We start from the raw sequence: 27,473 nt of genomic DNA, 5'->3' as shown, positions 1-27,473 counted from the left end.
GACATCAGAGTTACTTACCTTATTATTGCAATATCCATAAACTATAATCCTATCCCAACGGGCAGCTCCAAAGTGCGGCCCCTCGTTTCCAAAAATACGAATAAGGGCCAAGCCACACGAGGCGTTCTTTCAGTCGTCATGACAATATAGGAAGCTCTCTTAAATAAGCTAATCAATGAGCTTCTTGCCATGTCATGCCGTGCCGAATCGTCTGAAAAAAAGGGGGTAAAGCCTTTAGCGTGTTTCTTTCTCAATAATTTATAATATCCAATAAGCTTATAAAATTTATCCATCAAGAAACGTTCCTGTGAAGATCGAGTCAGTCAGTTAATTTTCCACATGACAGAAACCACTGGTCAAACAACCCACACTTTACTCGATCATTAAAAAAAAAACTATTTTATAGACTCTTTTCAATCAGCCACTTAGTGCCGGTTGCACAACAGTCGGTTAAATTTTAACCATGATTAAATACACTAGAACCAATCTAAGAGCCACTTTTCAAAAACACCTCTGATTGGTTCTCGTAAAATTAATTACGGTTAAAATTTAAACGGCTGTTGTGCAACCAGGCCTTAGACAAGGAGAACCTGAAGACATTCACCAGACACGCCATCACCAACTATGGTAAGTGGTTAAACGTCCTTAGCGCCAGCATAGGGAAACAGTCTTTCACCTTCGACAAACAACAGCGTGGCACATCCAAATTTAACCTTCTCCGAGTGTTGTAAGGTTGCACTTGCTTCCTTTGCTGTAGCGATGTAATGTTGCTCCACACATATAGAAGTGAAGCCAGAATGTAATGTCCACAAACTGTGTGGATGCCCAATCTGCGGAAGATTGGCTAGCAACGTACATCATACTTGCTATATGTGATAGAAATAGAAATATATTTATTAGCCGATAAATACTTGAAACAGTATAGTGGACCATGTCACATATATACTTCTCAATATAACGAATACAGTTCACAACACACTTTTAAACATTAATCAATGCAACATAACAATTTATCAAGAGCTTTCTTTTGTAGCAGTAGAATGTCTCTAGCATGCGACGAATGATCGCAGATCAGGATACTATACTGTGTGCGACTACCAAAAACTGCATGGTACAACATCAGCAATCGCTCGATTCTCAGTAGCGCTCTTAACTTTCTGAAAAGATATAAGACTTGACAGCTTCTTGCACACTCCCAGAATATGATGCTCGTAGGTCAGTTTTGATCTATACTGAATTCAAGGAGGGTAACAGATGCCTGGTTTAGATCTGTCTTGTCTGACCTTGTCTGACTCTGATCTGTCTCGTCTGACCTAAGCTCCTAGGTCAGTTTTGAATCTATATTAAATTCAAGGAGGGTGACAGGTGCATGGTTTAGATCTGTCTTGCCAAGAGTACACATCACTTTCTGGGTCGCTCCTTCAGTGAGAAGGATCCTATTTGCGGAGAACCAGTCCCTGGTCTCAGCGAAGAGTTGCTGCGCTCTCAATCCTGATGCAGTGGGTTCACCACCCATACTTGTTATTGTGGTATCATCTGTAAAGAGAACGCTTCAGTCCTCTAGTCTCAGATGGTTGATAATAATCAGGAACAGCAAAGACTAAAGCACTGATCCTTGAGGTACATGTTTTCTCTTGAGGTAGCCCTCAATGGTGAAACGACCTTTTTACGATCCAGCAAATAATCTGCCACCATGATCCTTGCTCTGCCCCCGAAAGCCATATCTGGAGAGCTTTTCCAGTAGGATCTTGTGAGATACGCAATCGAACGCCTTAGTCAGGTCACACAGCACTAGGCTAACTGAACTCTTTTCCCCGAAAGCCTTATAGATTTTGTTTACCATATCCTAATGAATTAAGCATGATATATTTACGAATGAGTGATTAAATGAATATGAATCATTTCGATCCATTGTAGAACAAGTTCCATATTATCTCACTGATTTCAGATGATATCTACTAGAAATCTTCTAAGAATGTGACTTTTGACTTGAGAAAGAACCCGTTTTCTGAATTGGTGCATCAAATATGGCGGAGTCTGAGCATCAGTCGGCATGCAGTGAGGACAATAGTTCGGTGTGCGACGAAGAGAGAGCGCGCAAGCTGTTCCAAGCGTGTGACGGAGATGGAGATGGTTTTATTGACAGGTGGGTGCTCATTTTGAAGAAATTTAGCTATATTGTTCACCTTCAATGTTTTTTTTTTTGCATGGAAAACGAAGTGATTTCTTTTTTTTAAATGATTAATGCAATTCAATTAAAACAGAAAATATCTCAATCTAATCATTATTTCCATAATTTAAAGAATCAATCTGAATTTACCCTTCAAGTGAATTTTTCACCCAATTCACACTTACGCGACTCAGGTCGAGAAGAGACTCGACTCTAGTTAAGAGCATGTGTTTTGAAATGGTGTCGCAGATTCTAGTCGCAGAGACTAGAATCGACTTGTCTGAGTGTCACCATTTGGGAACACTTGCTCTCGACTAGAGTCGAGTCTCTTCTCGACCTGAGTCGCGTAAGTTGAGCCTTACAGTATAAAAATAATGAATAGGTTTTCCTCACTTTCACCTTGATTAAATATTGTATTTTTTTCTTCAGGGCTACTTTTTAATATAAATCTGAGTACCTTTTTTAAATTATTATAGCTATGGTACTCAGATTTATATTTTAATTTATATTCAGCTTACCATGTAAAATCATAATTTTCCAATTGGAAGAAATATTATCCTTTTCTGTTTTGGTACTCGGCATCGGAACTCAAACTATGGTTTTTGCTGGTGTCGCCGAATTAGTATAGGCTTACATGGAATATTGTGTTGAAACATTATATTATTCTAAAATATCACATTTCTAATCTGTATATTTTTGTATTTAATTGTTAACATATTTCGTAAGGCAATAACAATTTGATTTGACCCGACTCGTTAATACAATACCGTACCTAGTTATTGGTAGCCCACTCTATTCTCAGTGCATCATTAGTGATCATTATTTCACCGAAATATTTTTGTCTAATTTAGGGATTTTCCCAAAAGTAGTCTACCTTCAACATTTTTTGAATAATATTAGGGTGTGATCACATTGAAAGCGTATAATATATTTTATGTGCAAGTGCACGCTCGGTTATGCATGACCAAGCGTGCAGGTGAGAAACATAATCTGGAAAGAGCAATGGGAACACACTCACACTGAAAGGGAGCAGTTGCTGGTTGCGTTCAGTGTGAGCAGCTATATGCAAGTCATAACTTGTTTTAGTGGCACTTTCCAGAGTTGGTTTTTCGGCGCATGCATGATTAGACTTGCACTTGCTCACATATACGCTTTCAATGTGATCATACCTTTAGTCAATCCAATTCCGTTTTTTCCAGTGCGCTATCCATCTATTATTCATGCATAAATTATTAACTTGGTGGAATATTCTTATCAAACTGACATTTTTCCTAGAAGTAGATTGAAAACATGTTTTCGTTCTCGCAGTCAAGACTCACATTCAAGTTTTGTTCACACCACTGTGATCTGCATGACTGTGACAATTTCAACCATTTAGCCAAAGGTTGAAAATAACAACTTTGATTTGATTTTATTTGAACAAATACTACTAAAGTATAAATAATTAATATATTTATAAAATATAAAATAATTATTTCTTATAGTCATGACTTGCTCTACATCTGCCGTGAACTGAACCTGGAGGGTTCGGTTGAGGAACTGATGAAAGAACTTGGAGCCGACTCCGAGGGCCGAATCTCCTACAATGCATTTCTGCGTTGCCGACTTGCGCTGCGCTCTGAAATTGACGCGTTGCGCAGCGTTACTGCGCAGGAGTCCTATCTGCCCACCAGCAGTGATAACAGTCTCGGTGAGTTTTCTTATTTTCAAAAGAAATTCTCGAATTAATACATTTTGATGCCTCTCTTATGGCTTTAGATAGTCAAATCTTATGTGAAATAAATTTGGAATTCATTGGTCCAAAGTTCGTATCTTCAATGGTTATTGAGATATTTCAAAAATGTTCATAATAATTCAGTATGTTACATTCCATGGAGTATAATTTCATGGAAATTATTGCAATATCTCAATAATCATCAACTGTATAATAATTTGGTGGCTCCAATATGTTCTGAAATGGTCAAATCTTATGTCAAATTCAATTCGATTCCAATGCAAACGGTCTCAAGCTCATATCCTCAATGGTTATTGAGATATTTAAAAAATGTTCACAATTCAGGACATTTTCATGGAATATCTCAGAAATTATTGTGATATCTCAATAATCATCAACCCTTATATTTTGACGGCCCTGATATGTAATGCCAAATCGTATGTAAAATTCAATTTTGTGTCCAATGCAACCGGTCATATCCTCGATGGTTATTGAGATATTTTAAAAAAATGTTCACATCTCATGGAATATCCCATAAATTATTGTGATATAAATATATAAACATTGGCTAAATAATATTTTGTAGCACCAATATGCTCTAAAATGGTCAAGTCTTATCTAAAATCAAATTTGAAGGCCAATGCAAGCTTGCTATAAAAACTAGTTGTGTAATTCAATTCTCTCAAAAATTGATTGCCTGTTTGTTATTTTCTCATTAAACGGTTACAAAGTTGAATTTTGAAATTAACTTATATGATTGTGAAAATGTTTAATGCTCTGGAACGTGATTTCATATGTCTAATCTCACATAAACTATTACTATTACTAGCTTCTATTGCAGCTCTTTCCAACCAATCCTAAGGAGTCAAATACAGTCGAACCTCTGTATAACGAAGTCGATTATCCCGAGAAAAAAATCGCTGCAGAGAGGTATTCGTTTTTGAGAGGTTCTGTCAAGAAAACTGCCACGATCCTATGGATCTCATAAATATCGTATCACGGCGGTAAATGAATGAATATGGTACATAAAACATATAATTGCGAACGGTAGGGTACCTATTAGGCCAATATTAATATGGAAATTTGAAAATTCATGCTGTTTGAAAAAAACATGTTTTTATAAATATTTATAGAATGTAATAAAATAGTAAGTAAACTCACCAATTTATTTCCAGAAAGCTAGATTAGTACTATTAGTAGAGTTCAATCAGAGTAAATACTACGTAGCAATATTTTTCAATTTTTTACACTACTATTAGATGGAACGCAAAATACGGTTATTTTGTCAATAACTTCACTATAAATACTATAATAACTCAACTTTCATATTTTTCAATGTTTTATATTTGGAAAAGTGAGTAATTTTCGGTTGAATTTTGAATTTGAATAAAACATCATGTTCGATAAACGACTCACATCGATTAAAACAGTCAGACATGTCTGGTACACTATTTTTCAGTTTTAATCCTTGCCTGGTAATTTTGAAAGCCTCTATAACTTCTTGATCTGACGGATTCTTCCCCTCAGGTTTGTCACATCCATCATCATCATAGTCAGTTCAAAGAATTGAAATGTGTGACAAAAGCGAGAATGGGAAAGCCCAGTCGTTCACCTGCCTGGTCTACATTAATGACAAGTTCTTGGAATTCAATTCCCGACTAAAAGAGAGAGTGACCTGAATTGTCATTATTTTTAGTCTATTGACCTTTCTGCTTTTCAAAATCAAATCAAAAATCAAAATCAAATCAAATTTTATTTCACCACAACAAAAATAATACAACAAAAATAATAATCCTCAATACAAAGTTGAAAAGAAAAAAAAACATATTGATCAATACTTAAATATACAGGAAAAACAACTTTGTCAAAACAAAATAACATGTTAGGTGCTGCCTGCAAAACCGAAGTTTGAGTGCTGGCAGCGAGTATCGATATTAATTTTCAATATAAAAAATTTCAATGAAGAAATGAATAGCCTAGATGAAACAAGAATGAATATACATATGAAAGGAAATATAAATAAACATAGTATAAATGAAAATGAAAAGTAAATTCAAAAGTGTAATTTGAAGCACTAAAATATATAAGTAGCCTAATTACTGAATGATGAATTCCATTATGTGGCTTAGAAAATAAATATTACAATATTATTATATTTGTGGTCAGAAGAATAAATTAAAAATCTCAGAGTAGAAGACAGAGAATGAATCTGAGAAAATCTATTTGAGGTTTGGAAGAAAAATAAAAAGGTAACTGCAATAAAAGAAATATAGGATAATTAAGTGAAGGTGGAATTTACTAGTGCATTATGTGTGAATGAATTGCGAGATATTCACTGACTTTATCCATTCTGCTATCTTTTTATTACTAGTTTTTGCTATTAAGTTATCTGGTATGAGGTTGATCAGTCTGTTACTTATGTAAGGGAATTGTCTCCGGCATACAGTCATGTCTGTTCTATTGATTTGGAAATTACCCTGCATACGGAAATCGTAAGTTCTAATTTGTGGTGTGAATTGATTTATATTTTTAATTATATATAGTATTGTATTCTTAACAAATAACTGTCTAACTGTTAATACTGGAAATTCAATGAAAAGGAGATGTGTAGGGTATCGTCTAGGTCGGCCAAGTGCTGCTTTTAATTGACCTTTCTGCTGAAACTAAACAATTCCTTGAAAATAACCGCTACTTCCTATACACACTACATTTTGTATGTTGAAGTCAAGAGAAAACTTTGTTGTTGAGAGGTCCGAAATTCATTAAATAGAGGTAAATAAGCATCCAAATCTCTAAAAATGTCATGGGACCAGGTAAAAATTCGTTGTGTAGAGGATTTCGTTAAGTGGAGGTTCGTTATAGAGATGTTCGACTGTATTGGTTTCTTCAACTAACTTGAAAGATGAGAGCGATTAATTATTAGTTTTTATTAATTTTTTGCCTAAATTCATCTTTTCATAATGTTTTTCTATCTTATCTATGCACTCTTGGACTAACAGCTTTTAATACCTGTGAACTTCACTATTGCAATTTGTGTGTCTATGTGTTAGGTGGCAAGCCCGATACTTGGGAATTCGACAGCGGAGCAAGGGACTTGAGTCCTGAGCCTCACACCCTGCAAAGACTAGTGGAGGCTGCTGCCGGGGTCAATGCCCTCTCCACCACCAGTACTGCCAACCTACTGCAGCTGGCTAACAAGGTGAGCTGTAGGGAAAGCATATGGAATACAGTCTGATTCTTTTTTAACCGTCAGCACTGATTGAATTAGCATTGCTGTTATTTTTGTTAGGAATATTGACAGTTTGAACTAATAGAATACAGTAAGACTCACATTGAACTGTTATTATTAGCATTAGAATCAGCGTTAAGCTGGGTTTTCGATTGTGCGTAAATGCCGTCGTCGACCACGACAGGGTGAGGATCTCAGATTGGGTAGATTTCAATTTGTCTACATAACCTAAATATTATGTTCAATTATGTTTTAATGGGGGAGGTTAAGCTTATACTCTATTATACTTTTAAATGGCAATATGTTGATATTATTAGAAATGTTAGATTATTGAATAATAAACACAGATAATGAAAAGTTATTTGATCAGCTGTTTTGGCACACTTGAAATTTACGAATGTCAACAATGCTTGTCGTTGTCGACTGCGAAAATTTATGCATAAACGAAAATGAACCTTTAGGCCGATTACAGAGCTCGACCGACCTTCAGTGCGTATGTACCATCCTGACCGTACGCATCGATGAATCAGTTTTACATATTCAGAGCTCGACAGACCGTCAGTGCGTATGCACCATCCTGACCATACATCAGTTTTTCTGACTCACAAAATGGACGCATTTACAGATTGTTATTGCAGCTTATTATCTTCGTAAACGAAATATTAAAAAACGTAGATATCAAGTTCACCCAATGGTCGCCCAAAGAGAATTTCTAAGGGATTTAGTACCATTATATACATCATTGCTTGGGGTGAAGATACATTTTTCAACTACCTCAGAATGTCCATCAGAAATTTTGATGAGTTATTTCGAGCTTGTATCACAATTGGGAATACTTGCAGTCACTTTAAGCTACAGATCAAATAAATGTAGATAATATTAATAATATATGATTTTTTCAATAAAAAATTTGGAAATGATGTTAGAAATGTACCTATAGAAAACACTCTGAATTCAAATATGACACTATTAATTGAATTCACTCTTATGCTATTCAATTCAATATCAGCTGATTGTCGGGCAGAGGTGTCTGCACATTGGTTATGTTGCGATCGGGCTACTGATCAGTACAGCTCTGAAAGATTCTATTTGTTTAGCGCGTCAGTCGACCGATGGAACGGATGCGCACGAGCTCGACCGATGGTCTTCGTACGCTGTATAAAACGCATGGTCCTGACCGTCAGGATACTCGCCGACTTTCCATTCTGTGGTTCAGCGCCCCAGATCTGTAATCACTAATCTGTGATCAGGTTTTTTACTGAACGTAAAAAAAACACGATGGAATTGATCAGTGGCTTTGAACGCAACCATTATCGGTGCGTATATTATTATGATTGACAGTCGAGCAGAGTAGTGTGCTGAACAATGAAGAATTTTCTAGCTTATTAACTTTTTCATGTCAGGTTTTCAGATTCTTGAAAAACTTACAAATTTTATTCATAAAAGTTCGAATGAACTTGAAATTTGTATATTCAACTATATCATTAAAATCGGTGATACATCCGCTACAGATAATAAGAACAGATAATTTTCAAGTTCAATCGTAAGGGTATTTAAACGTCGATGTATTTGAAGCTACAGTGAATAAACTGTATGCTTGGCTACCCACTCAGTGTGGTTACTTCATCACTTCCTTACTACACGTGACGTCACGCTGGCGTTCCCCCCACCACTTTGAATCTTACACCTGTGAGTGTTCAACATTCTGCCTACTAACGTTGTTATTACCCAATGTCATGTCCTATCAACACTCAAGTTTATAGGTTATGTATTGGCTTCTTCATATTTTCTCACTAAACATTTGCACTTCAACTTCCTGAGTTTCTATCTCATATAGGTTAGTTTAAAATCAAGGAAATTTATATCTAAACCTATTGTTAGGCATTGATTGAATATGACTTGTTTGAATAAATAGATTGTGTAGAATGAGAACCACTTTAAACCGGAATGAGTGCGTGGGTGATAGATAAGTGACAAAAAATTGTTTTGTATGTTCGATTTGAATGATTTTTGTTTTTCATTTTTTGTGTAGTTGAGAAGTTGATATTGTGGGAATTATTCATATGAAATAAAAATACTAACAAATTGTTGAAAACTACAGATTTGATTGGATTGATTTTCAGTTGCATTTGGCGGCTCTGGCTTCGCTTCGTGGAGAAATATTGGATCTGTCCACTCGTCTCCATACAGTCACTGAGGAGCGTGATTTATTGGAGAAAACGCTGGCTGAAACACAGGTAAGCTAAAGGCAGATTCTCACATATCAGTATCAGTTTACGTGTGCTGTTTACTGTAAGAATATTATTCCCATGTGTTCCATTGGGACTATTCAGACTGGCTGTGTAATAATTGTCCCATTAGAACTCTTCGGAATGAAATTTTCACCTACAATGATATCGATATATCTTAATTGCTTTGATTGTCTCGTTTCTAATCGCGTTTGAATGCTATACAAGATGAAAATAGTTTCTGTTGAAATTTTTATTTTCTGTAATAATTGTTGATGTTCACTGAAAGAAAAACAACTACAGCTGAAAACTGCAGGTGATTCGTTTCGAAAAATATTTAAAAATTGAAAAAAAAAAATTCTTTTTTTGGACTCATTTTCTATAACTTTTCGGTGAAGAAGCTAGCTGTAACTCAAGTAATTGACTCTGGATATTCTAACATCTATTTATTTATTTGTTTACAAAGGCAACTCTTTACGAGTATTTTAAGCCCAGGTGTGGAGAATGATGAGGGTGTGAATGACAATGTCGCACAATCGCTTCCATTTGTAATGATTCAATGAATGAATGAGAGATGACGAAATGATGAAATGGAATCTGAGAGCGTGCACCCAGCCGATACAAAATGAGAGTGAAATAGAACCCGAATCACCTGACAAATCCACAATAAGAACCCACTTGCTACTCACTACTATCTAGTCAAAACAAATACCATACCCTATCAAAGGTTCCACTGAACAAAAAGTGTAGAAAATTCAGCAAGCTTTATTTTTGAATAGTTATCTATGTCGGTTGAACACATTGTTCTTAAGATATGAGCGTGGAAGCAAAACGCTGAAAAATGCGACTTTTAAACCACCCTCATCCCCTTAGCAAATGGGTTAGGACTGGGGACTTCTGATATGTTGTCCTCCTAACTAGTCTCAACAAAGCTGCAAAGTAAAATCTTTTTAAAAAACATTCCCTACAAATACCTTTGTCAATTGGTCTATTGTTGCCGAAATGGAGATTTCACACTCAAACTAAAGCTGCTACAAAAGATGTAGATAAATTCGTAAAAGCATGAAATTATACATCAAATTGAAGAGAATTTGATGCCTCATAAGCTCATAATCAGCATGGATTTTTCCCGTCGATTTCTAAAAAGTTATAAAAGCAAAAATAGAAAAAATTGATGAAAAACGTGTTTTTTTTTCAAAAATGTCACACCTTCAAGAGCGGATATCTCGAAAACTAGAGGAGATATAAAAAAAGTTGTAGAATAAATATTGTAGGAAATTATGTAAGCTTTAATTGACAGTCAAGTCCTCAAGATACATAGTTTTTGAGTTTTATGCGAGAAACCAAAAATGGTACCTTTAAACCACCCCCACCCCCTTAGCACAAGGGATAGGGGTGGGGACTTTTGATATGTTTACCTCCCTACTACCCTAAACAGAACTGCGGGGTCCAAAATTGTCTTCCCAACATTTCCCTCTATACCCTTTTTTGAGCATTCATTGCCTGGACTATATGACAAATCTGACTACTTCCCTCCTACACACAGACCTGTTGTCTTGTAGGGAGTTCCCTTTATATCTTATTTAGTTTTAGGCAAATTTCAGTTCACTTATATCTTAATCTATAAATTGCTTAATTGTGTAGGAGGCTTTCCTTTTAAGCCAAAAACTAAATTGAATTTATTTATTTGTACATCAATAAGAAGTCTTTCAGAATTTTATTTTTATTTATTTATTATATTTATTATTTCATCACATTACATCATAATATTGGGAATACTCCCACTTGATAGGTGATTTGTCAAATAATTGCATCCTTAGAACTAAGTAAGATTTCTAACAGGTAAAATAAACAGTAACAGTATATAAAAAACTATATAACAAAGTGTATCCTATATTAGGTCTATCATTATTCTTAGTCCTAAAAATAGAGCAAATGTGATCATTTTAATTTGTGTCATTGAGTGCAGAATTTATGGTTAATTGAATTCTGCCACCGAGTAGTACGCTTTATCAACTAAGATTCTTTTCACAGATTTCTTAAAGAGCTTTAGAGATTCGATTTTTCGAATGGTCTCAGGTAATTTATTATATAATCTTAATCCTGAATAAGAGGGATTCTTCTCATATGTCGCATGCCTATGGACTGGATACAACATTAAATGCTGATTACGTGTGGAGTAATGTATTATGTCTCTCTGTGCAAAATTGAAATTTATTGATATTACTCTTGATGAAAATTAATAACTGATAAATGTAGATTGCAGGCAAGAATAAACTATCAATCAGCTTATTCCGTTGTTGGACTTTTTTCTATATTTTTAATATTTTTGTTGAGGACGCTAGATGGATGAATCTCTGGCAATAGGTTTGTTTCTTATTGTGAAAAGCTATGTAGGCTACATTGCGCATTTTTCAATACTACAAACTCTATGAATATCAAAAGTTGTCTAAAAATTCGATCTATGTAAATAATTTGATTTAATTATTCTTGATATATGTATTATAAATTATTAGATATTCATTGTTCAATATAGATATTAGATATTATTTGTTACAGCTGTTATATAGCTAAGGTGAATGTGATATTTTGGAGCTCAAAATTTAAGTGTTTTTATTCTTTATTTTGTGAATTATAGTTTGTTTCATGTTTTTAAGAAACTTTCATCCATCCAAATTTAAAATTGTTTGTTTATTCGAATTTATATTTTAGATTGTGATTTGGTGTAGAAATTTGAATGGACATAACCTATAATATTTGGACAATTATTTAAAACTAAATTAGGAAATTGAAGAAGTTTTAGGCAATAGCCTGTTTTTTCTTTTCCGATTCTTTTTTTTTTTTTTTTGCTAACCTAATAAATAAATAAATATTTTATGATATTATAATATTTAAATTCATAAATTGTATATTTTTTAGGCAAGTATAGAAGCGTCATCTGTCCAGCACTATGAAGAGAGGATAACTGAACTCCATTCAGTGATAGCTGAGCTGACGAGGAAAATTGAAAGACAGAGATCACTAGTGATCGCTGAAGAAGAAGATCATGAACAGTCCGGTAATTATGGAATTATTCAAAATTTCCAACTTTCCTTAAATTTTCAACTCTCATTCAATTAGGTTCACTTTTTTAAACTCTCTTTTAAATAATTTTTTTCAGAAATTTGTCTCGTGTATTGTCGTTTCCGTATTAATTTTTTCTCTTGTCAAACCCATTTCAGAGGTATTTATCAAACATGAAAAAACATTTAAAATATGGAAAAAGTCCTTTTACATACTTGTATTATTTATTTACATTACAATATGAGGGCACCAGGAAGAGATACTTCCCATAATAGCCCTCTTGACACAACCAAAAATTACAATTCTAATATATTAATAGTATAATATAATATAGTCTAAGTCCAATCTAATATAGAAAATTCACCAAATTAAAGAGAAATAGAAACTACAATATTTTTTTTAACTAAAATTGAAGATTAAAGAGAGGAATAAGGGAATATTCCCCTTAAACTATCATGTAGCATCCCACTATAAAGTCTATATGTCGGGGAAAATGATATTAAGTGTAAAACTACATGTCGGAAAAAGTATATTCATATTATATTATCTTCCCATCAATTACCATTACTTATATACTCATAAAATCATCTTATATTCTTATACTCTTCTATCTTTCCTCTTATAAATCAAATGAATTGATTTAAGTTTGATTTTGACTCCCTCTTACCAGTCAAGTAATATTTTTCTTTCTCATGTTTGTTGAATGGTAAAATGTGAATTATTCCTAAATATACTTTTTTAAATTAATAAAGAACAATATGTAAACTTGAAGTACTCTTTATTATTGAAACATATTTTAATGACAAAATAAAAATGACATTACAACTTGAAAATGACCTAAGTTAGGGTCGAAACTAGTTGTAATAATATTTTAAATAATAAAGGGTACTTCAAGTTTTCATATTGTTTTTATTAATTTGTAAAAGTAGCCCATTCAAGTGAAGTGTTTTTATACTTTTTTAAATATAACACAGCTATATTAATTTCTGTAGAAACTGAAGTTATCAGCGTTGGGAGCTGTCATGACTTGGCGGATAAGGAGAAGGTGGAAGGGAATGGAAAGAGGTGTGAAGCAGACGAAGCAAGTGGAGAAGAGGAGGAGATAGAGGAAGATGATGTAGGAGAAGGAGAGGAAGAAGATCTAGTTGCCACCACTACTTGTGCTGGGGACTCACCTTCATTATCGTGGGTTCATCAGAAGACAAATTGTGTAAGTTATCCTTCATATTATTTCAAGATTTTTTCAAAAATATCCGTTTTAGCTTTGTGCTTATCACTGGACACACTTGATAATGTTCCGAAATGATCTTGTTAATGGCCGAACCGGTCGTGTCTTTGAGAAGAGTCTAAAAAAGGTAGATTCCCACATATCAGTGTGTCAGTGAAAGCTACCGTTAGAGTAAGAATATTATCCCCATACATTCTAATGGGACTATTCATACTCGCTCGGCCGTGCTAAGTGGAAACAGTTCAATCAGAACTCATGGAAATTATAATATTTCCACTTTATCAGTCACTTTCACACTTTCACTGTCAACTGTCACTGATATGTCAGAACCAGTCTAGAGTGTCCTAGCATAGAGAAAATATATCTTACTAGCCGTCAGGCTTGCTTCGCTCGCCATATCCGTCTAGTCAGGGGGCTCTGCCCCCTGGACCCCCGACTGGATCGCTTCGCTTCGCTCGCCTGCATTTCTCATTTGAGCGTGCTTCATTCCATCAGAAAGTCAAAGTACTGAGAAAACGCAGAAAAGCTGAGAAAAACGTTGGAAAAACGCTGATTTTGGGCGTATCTTTGATGAAATATTAAAGTCACCTCATCTCAAAATTTTAGACCCTAGGTTCAGCTAGGGTCTAAAAATTTTGAGATGAGGTGACTTTAATATTTCATCAAAGATGTACCAAATTTGAAAATTTTCTGTCTATTACTTAATGAAAGAACTGAGAAAACGCAAAAAAGCTAATTTTGGGCGTATGTTTGGCGTTATTGCAAATTCCTTCCAACACAACATTATTACACCCTAGCTGAGCTACTGTACTAAATTTGAACATTTACTGTCCATTTGTTCTTGATAAAGCTGAGAAAACGCTAAAATACGCTGGAAAAACGCAGATTTTGGGCGTATCTTTGGAAATTTTTCCAAATCTGTTCACAGTGCGCCTCAAAAGGGCCAACTTAACATACCTACTAAATTTGAACGTTTTTGGTCCGGTAGATTTTTAGTTCTGCGAGTGAGTGAGTGAGTCCGTCAGTCAGTCAGTGAGTGAGTGCCATTTCGCTTTTATTATATAGATGCTGTCTTTCCTCTATGGTACTAGTAACTCTGGGAGTAGGCTACATCGGTTCGTTAGTTTTCAGAAGTTTCAGTTCTTCGAATACCGTTCCTGTTTTGACCAATCATTGAGATACTGAAAGAAATGGGAAGTTGAGTAATTCAGTATGTCTAGTTTTCACGGCATCAATTTTTGTTGTAGACTGATACACAGTCAGCTATACCGTTGCACACCAGTAAGAGATTAGTGAGAATGTGTTTGGGAGAAGTTAGTTGAAAATTGAAGGCTAGTTTAGGGGTTAGGTTTTGGTTTTTAATGGCAATGTGCTAGAATTATTGGATAATTTTAGTATTAAAAATATTGCTATGGATGAGGCCTTTAGAGGGGCGGCAGAGGCGAGGGGCTTCTAGATTCTTTTCGTGTGTTCCGGTTTTTTTTGCCCACGGAGCTGTCGACCAATGGCAAACGCCTCCTGGAACCTCCTGGTAATTCACACGCACTCCTATTGGTCACTCTTCATGCACTGTGATAGGCCGGACGCGTTCGCCACCACAGACCTTTGTAGAGAGTTCTGCTGTGATAGGCCGGATGTGTTTGCCACCTTTCTAGATTGCTCTGCTGGACTTATATTAATGGCGCGTCTCAGTCGGCAGTCAGTTGAGAAACTACAGTTGAATTGTTCGCTACTTCTAATCGTGACAAAGTGATAATAGACTTTAGTAGTTGATAAAAACAATATAAAAACCTTGTATTACCCTTTATTATAAAAAACTTTAAAATATTTCAATAACTAGTTTCGACCCTAACTTAGGTCATTTTCAAGTTGAAATCATTTTAATTTTTACTTTAGTAGTTGTTTAAACAGTTATTATTCTCGGTGACAGTTATTCTTGTACAGATATTTATACTAGTCAACATACGCTTGTGATATTTCTGTGTAATTTATTAGGTAGTTTTTCAATTTATAGTTTTGTCCAGTTTTATTCCCATGTGTTAGGCTGGTCACACCCCGATTAGTCAAGACAAGACTAGTCACGTTTAGTCACAAAATACTTCACATTGTTGCTTATGAAGCAACACACTGATTAGTCATTGCAATTAGACATGACTCCATAAGCAACTATGTGAAGTATTGTGTGACTAAACGTGACTATTGTTGTCACAAAACTACTTCACATTGTTGCTTATGACGCAACACACACTGATTAGTCATTGCAATATTAGACATGGCTCCATAAGCAACTATGTGAAGTATTGTGTGACTAAACGTGACTATTGTTGTCACAAAACTACTTCTCATTGTTGCTTATGACGCAACACACACTGATTATTCATTGCAATTAGACATGACTCCATAAGAAACTATGTGAAGTATTGTGTGACTAAACATGACTATTGTTGTCACAAAACTACTTCACATTGTTGCTTATGATGCAACACACACTGATTAGTCATTGCAATTAGAAATGACTCCATAAGCAACTACCGTGAAGTATTGTGACTAAACGTGACTAGTCTTGTCTTGACTAATTGGTGTGTGACCAGCCTTATAGTGTTATAACTAATAGAACTAAACAGCTAATCAGTATAAATCGCCTGAGTGTTTTATTAGTGTAGAAACCCGCAACAATATAATTTAATACAATATAATTACTATTTCTCAATTCCAGGAAGAAATCATTCCACCAGCATTCAACATTCTGCGTGATGCAGATGTGAGCTGCAAGCCTTCAGCTGTATGCAGCAAACCTCCAGCTGCATGCAACAAAACTACAGCTGAAAACCAGCTTGCCTGTAAACCACCAGCTGGGCCATCAGCTGATTATCAGCTATCTTGTAAACCGCCAGCCTGTAAACCATCAGCTGATAATCATCTGACAAGTAAACCAGCAGCTGGGCCATCAGCTGATATCCAGCTGGCTTGTTTGTCGGAAACTGTGACCGAGCTGGAGACAAGGAACGCCGATCTGCAGCTGATCGTGAGTGGGAAAGAGAGCGAGATACGGCGACTGCAGCGCTTACTGAGTGCAGCGGCGGACAGCGAACTACAGCAGCAGCCCAGGAAGAAACGCACCGCCAGCGGCGGAAGGAGTAGGGAGAGGCCTAGTAGTAAGGTAATACATAAAATAATATTGTTTTTACACTATGAGCCGTTTGCACACTCAAACTAAATTTAATTTTAAACTGGATTAATTCCGTATCAAGTCTCGTTTGTTATAATGTGTTGCATTTTGAGTTTAAGCCACCAGCTGATTTAATTCAGCTTAAGCTTTGACTGTGCAAACGGCTCTATAAATGTTGTAATATTTTTTATCTGTTTTTCTTATCTTCCTATGGTGAGGTCCACGTTACAATGACAGTAAATAAAGATAGTAGAACAGCGTTGCCGATTCTCTGCCTTGCTACTACCTTCTTTAGAGGATAGCTGATACCGGTGCATCTGATGCAATATTAACTGTTTGATTTAATCAATTATGTTTTTTTTTCTCAAGAAAACTGATTTTCAATGATTAAATAATAATGAAAACACAAATTGAAATTGTCAACCACTTTTATTTTATACAATACTATAATAGGACCTGGTTTATAACAGAACCTGTTTACACAGTAGTAACAAACAGCTGAAGATGTGGCTGGTAAAGCCACGAAACCAGGCTATGTTATAGTATTGTATAATAATAAAAGTGGTTGGCAATTTCAATTTTGTGTTTTCATTATGGAAAAGTACCACAACATCACACACAACACGGCTGTAAGATTAAATAATAAATTTTCATAACATGGATTAAATATTTTGTTAATTGATTTTATATTTTCACACTTTTATAAACGATTTGTTGCAGAGCTAGAGAAGGATAGCACTATCTGCTCTGTCGAATGATAGACAAGGATAGCAACACTAATGTTAATCAAATACTGTCAATATAACGTGGACCACATTATAGATAGTTTCTGAGCTGAGCTTTCTACTTATTTCCAATATAATATAGATGCTTCCCGTGTTATTTAAATGAAATTACTTTCACTCCCTCGTGGTTGAAAACAACTTTTAGTCTCTAGGGCAAGAAATTAATGCTTTACTATCATGTTCCAAGGAGTACAGTAATGCCTAGTCGCGTCATGTTGGCCCAGTCGCTGGCCCAGCCTGGCAATGCCTAGTCCACATCTAGGCCAGCGCTGGCAAACCACCCATCCACACACTTGTCGTCATTGGCCTTCATTGGGCCAATGTGTGGATGCGGCAACCAAATAGTCATCACAAAAAGACAATTAGACACTGGACTTTTTAAAAGCTGTTGTTTTGTAAAGTGAGAGGACTGTATCTAAATTATTATTGTATTTAATGAAAATACTTGCCAAGCTGGAATTGAAAGAAATATTTACTGTGAGCAAAGCTATGGAAATTCTCAAATTAGTATAGATAATAGACTCACCAGTCGTAATTTTTATATGTGCCAAATTATCAATTATAAGGTATTGGAATCGAAATACAGGATGGAATATAGAAATGAGAAGGATAAATACCTTTGGGAAAGGAAATACCTTTCTGATACTCTGACACTGTGGCCTGGCGATGATTACAAGCTGCTTGGCAATATTAATTTCACTGCTCCTTGCTTCTCCCAAATATTCACGACATTCATTAAACACTTCAATCAATTATTGACATATAATGTCCGGCCAGACAAATAACAAATAACAAATAAAGTGAGCCGGCACGGTATGGCTTTGTACACTCTTGACTCAGTCTGCCTTTTTTCCCGACTGAGAAGATTTATTGATTGATTGATATAATAAGTATACATCATATAAATGATAGGGAGAGGAAAAATAAGGTGAATTGAAAGAAAGCCTGGGCTGACGACAGTTTTCGACAATCCACCGCCAGGAGGCAGCACCGCACGGAACAGCGCTACATGGACGCGCTCAATTCAAGAATGGCCACAACAGCTGTGACATTGTATTCTGATATTGTATATTGTATTCTATGTATAATGAATGTTGTATGTGACCTGGCTTATGTACTTTGGCTTAAATAAAATCATTGAATCATTGGCATGAGACTTGAGGAAAATGAGTAAGTGGAGGAAAATGAACATTCCATCATCAGTGAAAATGTTTCTGTTTTCGTTTGCTAGGCTAGAGAAAGCCGACGCACACGCAGCGCGAGAGACCACGCAATGACGTCATCGCTGGCGGGTGGGGGGAGTTCTCCCGCCACTAGTTTCGGCCACTTGCCACCAGGAGGTGATAGCAGCAGTCCCAGTCCGCCAGTTCCTAAAGTGGCCGAGAGAGTGCGTCTCAGGCGGATGGATGCGCATGTCACGGGATCCGATATTGCGTCGTTCGGGGTCAGTTGCTCTCCCCAGTCACATTTTGGCCGTTTTCATACTTACCGATATTGAAAACATTACCGATATTTATCGGCCGACACTCAGTAATGTCCTCCGGTTGGCTAAGAATCAGAAATGTCAATAGCGATTGGCTGAGAATCAGCTGTTGGTGAGAATTGTCCAATCAGTGACAATTCTTAGTGTCGGCCGATAAATGTCAATCACCGACAATTATTATAATTATATTTACTGACAATCGGTCAGTGTAAAAATGGCCATTGATGTGGTTCAACTTTTGACAATGATACTATTTTGAATGTTGAAACAATTCAATAATGATAACACTATTTTTTATAATAATTTTTACAAACCCTTTTTCAGACTTTAATATGATCTAAATTGGCCGTTTTCACACTTACCGATTGTCGGCAGACACTCAGAAATAATGTCCTCCGATTGGCTGAGAATCGCTGTTGGTGAGAATTAACCAATCAGGGACAATCATTTTGAGTGTTGGCCGATAAATGTCATTCACAGACAATTATAATTTATATTTCCTGACAATCGGTCAGTGGAAAAATGGCCATTGATGTAGTTCAACTTTTGACAATGATAATATTTTGAAAATTTAATAATGATGACCCAATACTATTTTTAATAACAATTACAAACCCTTTCTCAGACTTTACTGTGATCTAATTTGGCCGTTTTCACACTTACCGATTGTCGGCCGACACTCAGAAATAATATACATTCATGTATGCCTTGTATGAAGGAATAATAAACTATTGATTGATTGATTGAATGTCCTCCTATTGGCTGAGAATCGCTGTTGGTGAGAATTGACCAATCAGGGACAATTCTGAGTGTCGGCCGATAAATGTTAATCACCGACAAATTATAATTATATTTATTTACTGACAATCGGTCAGTGTAAAAAATGGTCATTGATTTGGTTCAACTTTTGACAATGATACTATTTTGAATGTTGAGACAATTTAATAATAACACTATTTTTAATTACAATTACAATCCTTTTCCAGACTTTGATGTGATCTAAATTGGCCTTTTTCACACTTTTCAATAATTGTCGGTCGTCACTGAGAAATGCCCTTCGATTGGCTGAGAATCAGCTGTTGGTGAGAATTAACCAATCAGAGACAAGTATCGGCCGATAAATGTCAATCACCGACAATTACAGTTATATTTACTAGAAAATCGGTCAGTGTAAAAATTGACATACTATTATGAATATTACAATTTAATAATGATAACACTATTCTTAATAACAATTATCATAGTAAAGTGACTCCGTAGCGAAATTGCTAGCACGCGCGCCTCGGATCAATGGTTGCTGGTTGGAGACCATTGAACGTCCTATACCATGGGATATATTCTTATCCGATCGTTTATCTATGATAGAACTTAGGAAAGTGAAGAATGATGAAAGAGTTGAAATTGTTGCAGGTTTCGCACACAGAAGTGGCCGAGCACTTGGTGTCTGGTCTACAGGAGCAGTGTGATTTGCTGGAAATGGGCACCGACCTGAGGAAATTCGAAATCGAAACTGAAAAACTTACCAGCAGACTCGAGCATACACGGGCGCTCAATACTCTATTGCAAATCACACTGGAGGAAAACTAAATCGCATTGTGAGAGGTTAGCTATAATAATTTATCATCAGCTATCTATTTTATTACATAGTTTAGAAGTTTTGTTGCATAGTGTAACCATAGGTCGTGAGTGCGATATCTCAAAAGTGTGAGTATTTCAATTTTTGTTATTTGTGTTTATTTTTTAAAATTATCACTCATTTCAAATAATATTGACGTATTCCCATTTAGAAGCCAATACTCAATCTCCCTAACCTTTTCTTTTATCTTTAAAGCCTAATTGAACAGAACCTTTTAGGTTATGTTAATTCATCCATTCATTTATTCATAGACAATAGATACAATGCAGGTAAAAAAACAACAGGCATTCGCCCAAAACTGCTTTAAACCTTAATTTGGTATACACAGTGTAGAGGTTATGTAAATGATAACTTGATTCACATACTATTTTGAGTCCAAAAATGTATGTACTACAAATAATTTTGAATCTATCAGATTAATTAATTTCAAAATTATGTTCATATATAATTGCATTATACTTTCAGGTTAACGCAGCTGGTGGGGAAGTACGAGTCGAATTTAGTGGCTCTCCAGCTGGCTCTAAGCTGTTGTGATAGGATGCTGGACGCTTATGAGGAGCTGCTTGACAGCCTGTCAAAAGAAGACAATCAAAAGTGAGTATAAACAATAATTGACAAATTCGACCATTAATTTTGGTTTGAAAAAGATTATTGAGTTTGAATACATAATTAAATACTCACATATTGTTCAATCTTAAACTAAACCCACCCACATAGTTTTCAATATATGAAAATTTTACTTGAAATTCTGATATTTTACTATGAGCTATTATAGTTCTTAGACTCCTTATTCATTTATTACTATTAGTACAAATCATGAAATAATTACAAATGACAGCCTTAGTTCGAAACAGTTTCTATTGTGAACTACGAGAGAATTATGTTGGCTGTAATAAGATTAAGACCCGGTTTCTAGGACACTTATTAAATTCAATGGATCAGAAACTTCTAGATTTAATGTTCCATTAGATATAATAAGTGCTCTAGAAACAATGTCCAAGTTACCTTCATAAATAATCGCCAAAATTTCAAGACCAAAAATGTATACACTTTTACTCAAGATTTTGAGTTTTGTGTCTGACATGAATATACTTTCAATCAATCACATTGTAGAAAAAGACAAAAAATCGAAATTAGTGGTAGAAAATTCAAGGTAAAAAGTGTTGTGCTCTGCATAGTAGGATAGTAATTAATTACAGAAAATGAAAAGGAATTGTAGGCTTAATAATAATTGAATAATTGAAATAAAAGTTACGAAATTCTGTTTCGTTGGAGTGAAAAAAAGAGAGGCCACTTGAAACAGCAGTTGAAGAACTGTGATGTGATCCTTAAGCACGCTGCACACACAGGGACATTATGGTGGCCACTTGCTACTACGGTAACGCGGAATTGGAAATTTCCAGAACTTCAATGTACATGACTTTTCAATTCCGTGTTCTCACAACAGCTAGTGGACGCTTTGTTGACGCTACTAATATACCTGTGTGCAGGCGGCTTCCGTGAGGATATTTATTTATTTATTTATTTATAAGGTTAGCAAAAATAAAATACAAGAATCGGAAAAGAAAAAACAGGCTATTGCCTAAAACTTCTTCAATTTCCTAATTTAGTTTTAAATTGTCCATATATTATAGGTTATGTCCATTCAAATTTCGACACCAAATCACAATCTAAAATATAAATTAGAATAAAACAAACAAATGATAGTGATTGAAGGCAAAGTCAATTATTACAATTACAAAGTCAATAATCAATACTTTGTAAAAAGTCAGATCCATTAGGCATGTGCCATTTGTTCCTCCTACATTCATTATTCTGATACACTTAGATATGTTACACAAGAAATAGAGGAGACTATGCTTCACTTTATCATAGAACAGTTCTTTTGAAAACAGCCAACATATATGGCCCTTAAATTTATTAGAAAGCACCCAACTAATTTGAAAAATTGTGATGTTGTTCATGTTTTTGAGAAGGAGTTAAAGAGCTTATTGATGGTTGGAGTGTTCTATACCAGGGCAGAGTTTGTGTGTAGAGAGTTTGTGTGATTTTCTTCTTTTTTGTGTTACCGTATGTGTGTTATGGACATACACAAGTTGCGCCCAGCGGTCAAATAAGAGTGAAACATGGCTTCCTTACACAAGTAGGCCTACACTGTTCACGTAGTGACGTCATCACTGCCAGTCCCATTATTTGTCCCGCTCTCACTCTCTCTCTGTCGAAGAGATAACGGTGTATATGATTTTCGATAACCATCTGCTTTATAACGACCATTCCTCCCTATCCGCCTTATCCGTTCAACCCAGACCTCCTGCTAAATTATCAAGAAATAAGAACAGCAGGCTGGCTTCGCTCGCCTGCATTTTTCATTGTATAGTTTAAGGCTTGATTGAATCGGCGGTTGATTTGAATTGTGCAGCATTCGGTTGCGTAATTTCTTTTTTTATAAAAAAGAATAAAAAATGGAGTGTTAGAACACCATGATTAAGATATCATGATAATTTTTGTAATGGAGTCTAGTTCTATCTGTAATTTTCTAAAAAAAATATGGAGTGAGTCAAAATTTTTCCTTTATTTATAAAAATTAATGAAGAATGGAGTGATAAAACCCCATGATTAAGATATCAAGATCATTGTTGTAATGGAGTCTAGTTCTTTCTGTAATTCTCTAAAAAAAATATGGAGTGAGACAAATTTTTCCTTTATTTATAAAAATTAATAAAGAATGGAGTGATAAAACCCCATGATTAAGATATAATGATAATTTTTGTAATGGAGTCTAGTTCTTTCTGTAATTCTCTAAAAAAATATGAAGGAGTGAAACAATTTTTTTGAACAACGAACTCAATCTGTATAATGGTTCAAATTAATAATTTGTGTTGAGAATCTGATGGATTTATGAATAATTTGATTGCTCTAGCCATGTTGCTGGAGAAATTACACCTTCAGGAGTTACTAATATCTTTTTCTAATTTTATTTTGAGTGAGCAAACGCTCGTTCAACCACCAACTTCCTCATTTATAAGGTATTTGCTTAATAAGCTATCTTCAATATCGTATATTTTTTTTGTCCAATATCGTATATTTTTTTGTCCACTCACTTGAAAATAACATTTTAAGTCAGAAAATGCTGTGAAAAATTAAAATTTAGATGGAAAAACCCTACTTTTTGAATTGAATTTGAATTTCGCTCCTTCAGTCGGGGAACGTAATGTCGACTGCTAGTGAGAGCGAAATGGCAACACTCGTGATGACGTCACGGACGTTCACTTGGTTACGTTCAATCTGTGAGTGCCCAAACACATTCTGACCTCTGGGCGCAATTCGCAGATTCCTTGTGTTATAAATTCTGACAATTCCTATACTCTGATAAGAGTCTCTAGGAAACTATTGAAAACAAACAAACATTAAAAAAATAATTGTGTATCATTGAATCAATAATTGAACTATGAATGATTGAATTGAAATTGTGTTTTGCAGGACTGAAAAGGAGAGAGACGAGTTGAGAACGGTCATAGAAGAACTACGTCGTGAACGAGGTACCATTGAAGGCGCCGTCGTTCAGTTGGAGAGCTATTACGAGCCGCCCTCACAGGCACTGCTTCTGTGCTCTCCCGCCAGAGCGCGCAAGTTGGATTTGGAGACTGCCGTGCTTATGCAGGTTGGTACTTGAGTCAAATTAGCCTTCAAAAAAAAACCCACATTTTGTGTAGATGTGGTTGTTCTGACACTTTCGTCAAGTGAACCAGAAAAAATAATATTATACTTGTTGTAGACACTAGGAACAGTTGAACCTCAAAAAAGAACATTAAGGTGCGTACAAACTTTCGCTCTGCTCCGCAACCGAACGTCACTCCAGCAGAGCGATTGATGATCGACCGGGGAGCAACAGTGGAACGCGAGAAGAGCTAACATCTTCCGTAACGTTCATGATGGGTGCGCGAGCGGAGCGACTGTGGTTCGATGGTGGTACGAGGGCGGTACGAGGGAGGAGCGTGCTCGGTGCGGGTTGGAAGCGCGAATATGTGTACGCAGCTTTATACTTATGCCCGGTTTCACCAACCTTGATCAAATATAGCCTAGCCATGGTCAATTAGACCATAGTCAAAATTTGATCACTCGTTCAAACATACAACTGTTCCACCAACCTCGGGATTGATCAAAACTCCGTCGGTCAAATCTGAACATGGTCAACTCTTGTAGCTGTACTTTTCTGAAGTTGGCCAACATGTTTGCTGGCTTGTTATTGGCTACATATGATTTTTATGGATGAAAATTACTGAGATATTGCAATTTTTCAAATGCTAATGAATTAATAATTATTATTAAACGAAAATTCAAATTAAATTTTGTAATATAGTAACACCCCATGATACTTAATATCAGTTTCGCTGCTCATATTCAGAGGGTAATTTACTGACAAAAATTCAGATTACTGTACCTTTTTCTGTAATTACTGTACTGATTTTTTCTCATATTCATTATTTCGGGGCAGGCCCCCTGGGCCCCCTTCTTATATACGCCCCTGGCACAGACGTTTTGTATAGTCACACATCTACATTAATTTATAATAATATTTCAAATATGAATTGAATACTTTTGTACAGAGATTTACAAATCACCATCATTTTTGACAATTTTTTATGAACAAAAGAACATTTCAATTCTAATGAGATATATTGAAGCAGCAAGGTTGATCTAAGGATTGAATAATATAGGCCTACTGTGTCATAAAAGAGTAAAGCAAATCTTTTTCAAAATCTTCCTTTATTTTCTATACTATAATAATTTACTAATTAAAATATTCCGAGAACAAACCCAATAAATAACTTACTACAACTAAATTCAATCGCACTAGAAAATTTGAAATTTTTCATTGCGTCAAAAACATATGGTAACCTACAAACAAGCAAGGAAATTGATCGAACCAGTCTTTCGACCGTGTTCAAATAATTTGATCGCCCGTTCTGCGGCAGTCAAACTTAACCATTGGTTTGACCGTGGTTAAACTTAACTGGTGTTGGTGGAACGAATTATTTCTGATTTGACCAGCTGATAGACTTTAACCATGTTCAAATGCCTTGACCAAGGTTGGTGAAACGGGGCATTAATGTATATGAGTATTGACTGAGTAATAGGGTCTAGTGAGCCTTGAAAAACAACATAAGTTAAACGTACAGGTATTGACCACTGCTTCAGTATTTGCATAGATAAACAATAGCGTAAGTAGATATCCCATGGTATAGGACGTTTATGTCGCAACTTTTACTGTTATCTCAAGCCGATAGTCCACGTAGTTCTTTCCCGTGAAGCTGTGTGACGCTCGTAATCTCTCATACTGTGCCGTTCATGCACTCTCACCCCAATAAAACAGTAAAATCGACAATAATAGACAGTAATCGGCTTGAGATAACAGTAAAAGTTACAACATAAACGCCCTTTACCAGGGGATATATACTCTCGATATTGTTTCTCTATGGTAGTTGCCACTTGAACGAATTCATTTGAGAAATAAGGAATCTTTTCTTCATTGATTGATTCATACAATAATTACATCATCAAAATTAGGTAACCTTGTGCTATTCCTCTCCCAAATTTAGATATGATTACACATAGTCCGAAATAGGTTAAGTCTTGTAGTTGTACACTTCACAAAATTTTCTTAATTATTTTTATAAAGTAGATCTTTTTTTTTTTAGAAAGAAATATTTATTGCCAAAATCATTAAACAAACTTTACAAATGTGAAAAATATAAAAATTTTCATATATAATACATTACAAAAACTTAAAATTAAAATATTTTCCATTTAAACATCGATTATAATATTATCATTGGCGTTACCAGCAAAACTAAGTAGTTTGAGCGATGGCAACGAGTAATCAGTCGGCTATAATTAGTGGCTTGAGATTCAGTCGAAAATAGAGAAAATATAATAAAGAAAAAGAAACATATGGAATGTATGAAAAACTAGAAAAAAATAAATTTCAATCCGAAAAGAAGAAGTACTAAGAGTGAAATACTAAGAGAGCAGAAAAACTAGAATGAATTCATAATAATTCAAAAACTCAAAAGAAAAAGAGATGATTCATGTAATTATTAATCTACAATTCACTGTACATATGTAATACATTTAGTAACATAATGTAATTCATTTGTAGCATATATGCAATTCCTTTTGTAAGCAAAGAGAGAATTAGAAAAACAATACAATACAGTACACATGACACAAAAAATAAAACTTAAACTCAGAGAGAGAAAATTAATCTGGGAGTATAGCCCTACTAATAATAAATTCAGAGGAACTGAGGAAGACAGTATATGTACATCAAATTAAAATATTTTAGGTATGATATCTTCTGTCTTTATCCAGCTATCAATTTTTAATTTAAGTGCTTTTGTAGGTTTTCCTGCAATGAAATGTTCTGGCATAAAATTAATAAGCTTTTTTGTTGTATAGTTGAATTGTCTTCTGCATATAGTTAGATCTGTTCGAGGAACAAAGCATCTATTTACTGATCTAAAACTATAATTAGTTGAATGAGGTGTAAAAAGATGTATATGGTTGCTGATATATTTAACAAGATTTCTGATATACAGTTGCCTAACTGACAGAACTCCGAACTCCATAAAAAGTTGCTGGCTAGGGTACCTTCTATGCACTCCTAGTGCTGCCTTGATCTATATCTATAGATCTAGATCTATAGTGAGGTCCACATTACAATGGCAGTGGAGAAAGATAGAAGAACAAAGTTGCCGATCCACCGTC

At 35.1% G+C, this 27,473-nt stretch overlaps 1 protein-coding gene across 1 annotated transcript in view; it reads left to right on the top strand.

The window, feature by feature from the left end:
- LOC111052479 (colorectal mutant cancer protein) overlaps window positions 1-27,473 on the top strand; it is a 34,196-nt gene that overhangs the window by 665 nt on the left and 6,058 nt on the right. The window contains 13 exon segments of the mRNA XM_039426584.1: window positions 1,571-1,573; window positions 1,949-2,146; window positions 3,655-3,860; window positions 6,935-7,083; window positions 9,237-9,350; window positions 12,261-12,399; window positions 13,397-13,614; window positions 16,349-16,792; window positions 18,818-19,030; window positions 20,480-20,650; window positions 20,652-20,671; window positions 21,171-21,299; window positions 24,186-24,366. Coding sequence (XP_039282518.1) covers window positions 2,028-2,146; window positions 3,655-3,860; window positions 6,935-7,083; window positions 9,237-9,350; window positions 12,261-12,399; window positions 13,397-13,614; window positions 16,349-16,792; window positions 18,818-19,030; window positions 20,480-20,650; window positions 20,652-20,671; window positions 21,171-21,299; window positions 24,186-24,366 — 2,103 coding nt within the window. The 5' untranslated portion in view covers window positions 1,571-1,573; window positions 1,949-2,027.

Source organism: Nilaparvata lugens, chromosome 4, assembly GCF_014356525.2.
Source record: "Nilaparvata lugens isolate BPH chromosome 4, ASM1435652v1, whole genome shotgun sequence".
Taxonomy (NCBI): domain Eukaryota; kingdom Metazoa; phylum Arthropoda; class Insecta; order Hemiptera; family Delphacidae; genus Nilaparvata; species Nilaparvata lugens.
This window is presented reverse-complemented; position numbering and strand designations above follow the sequence as displayed.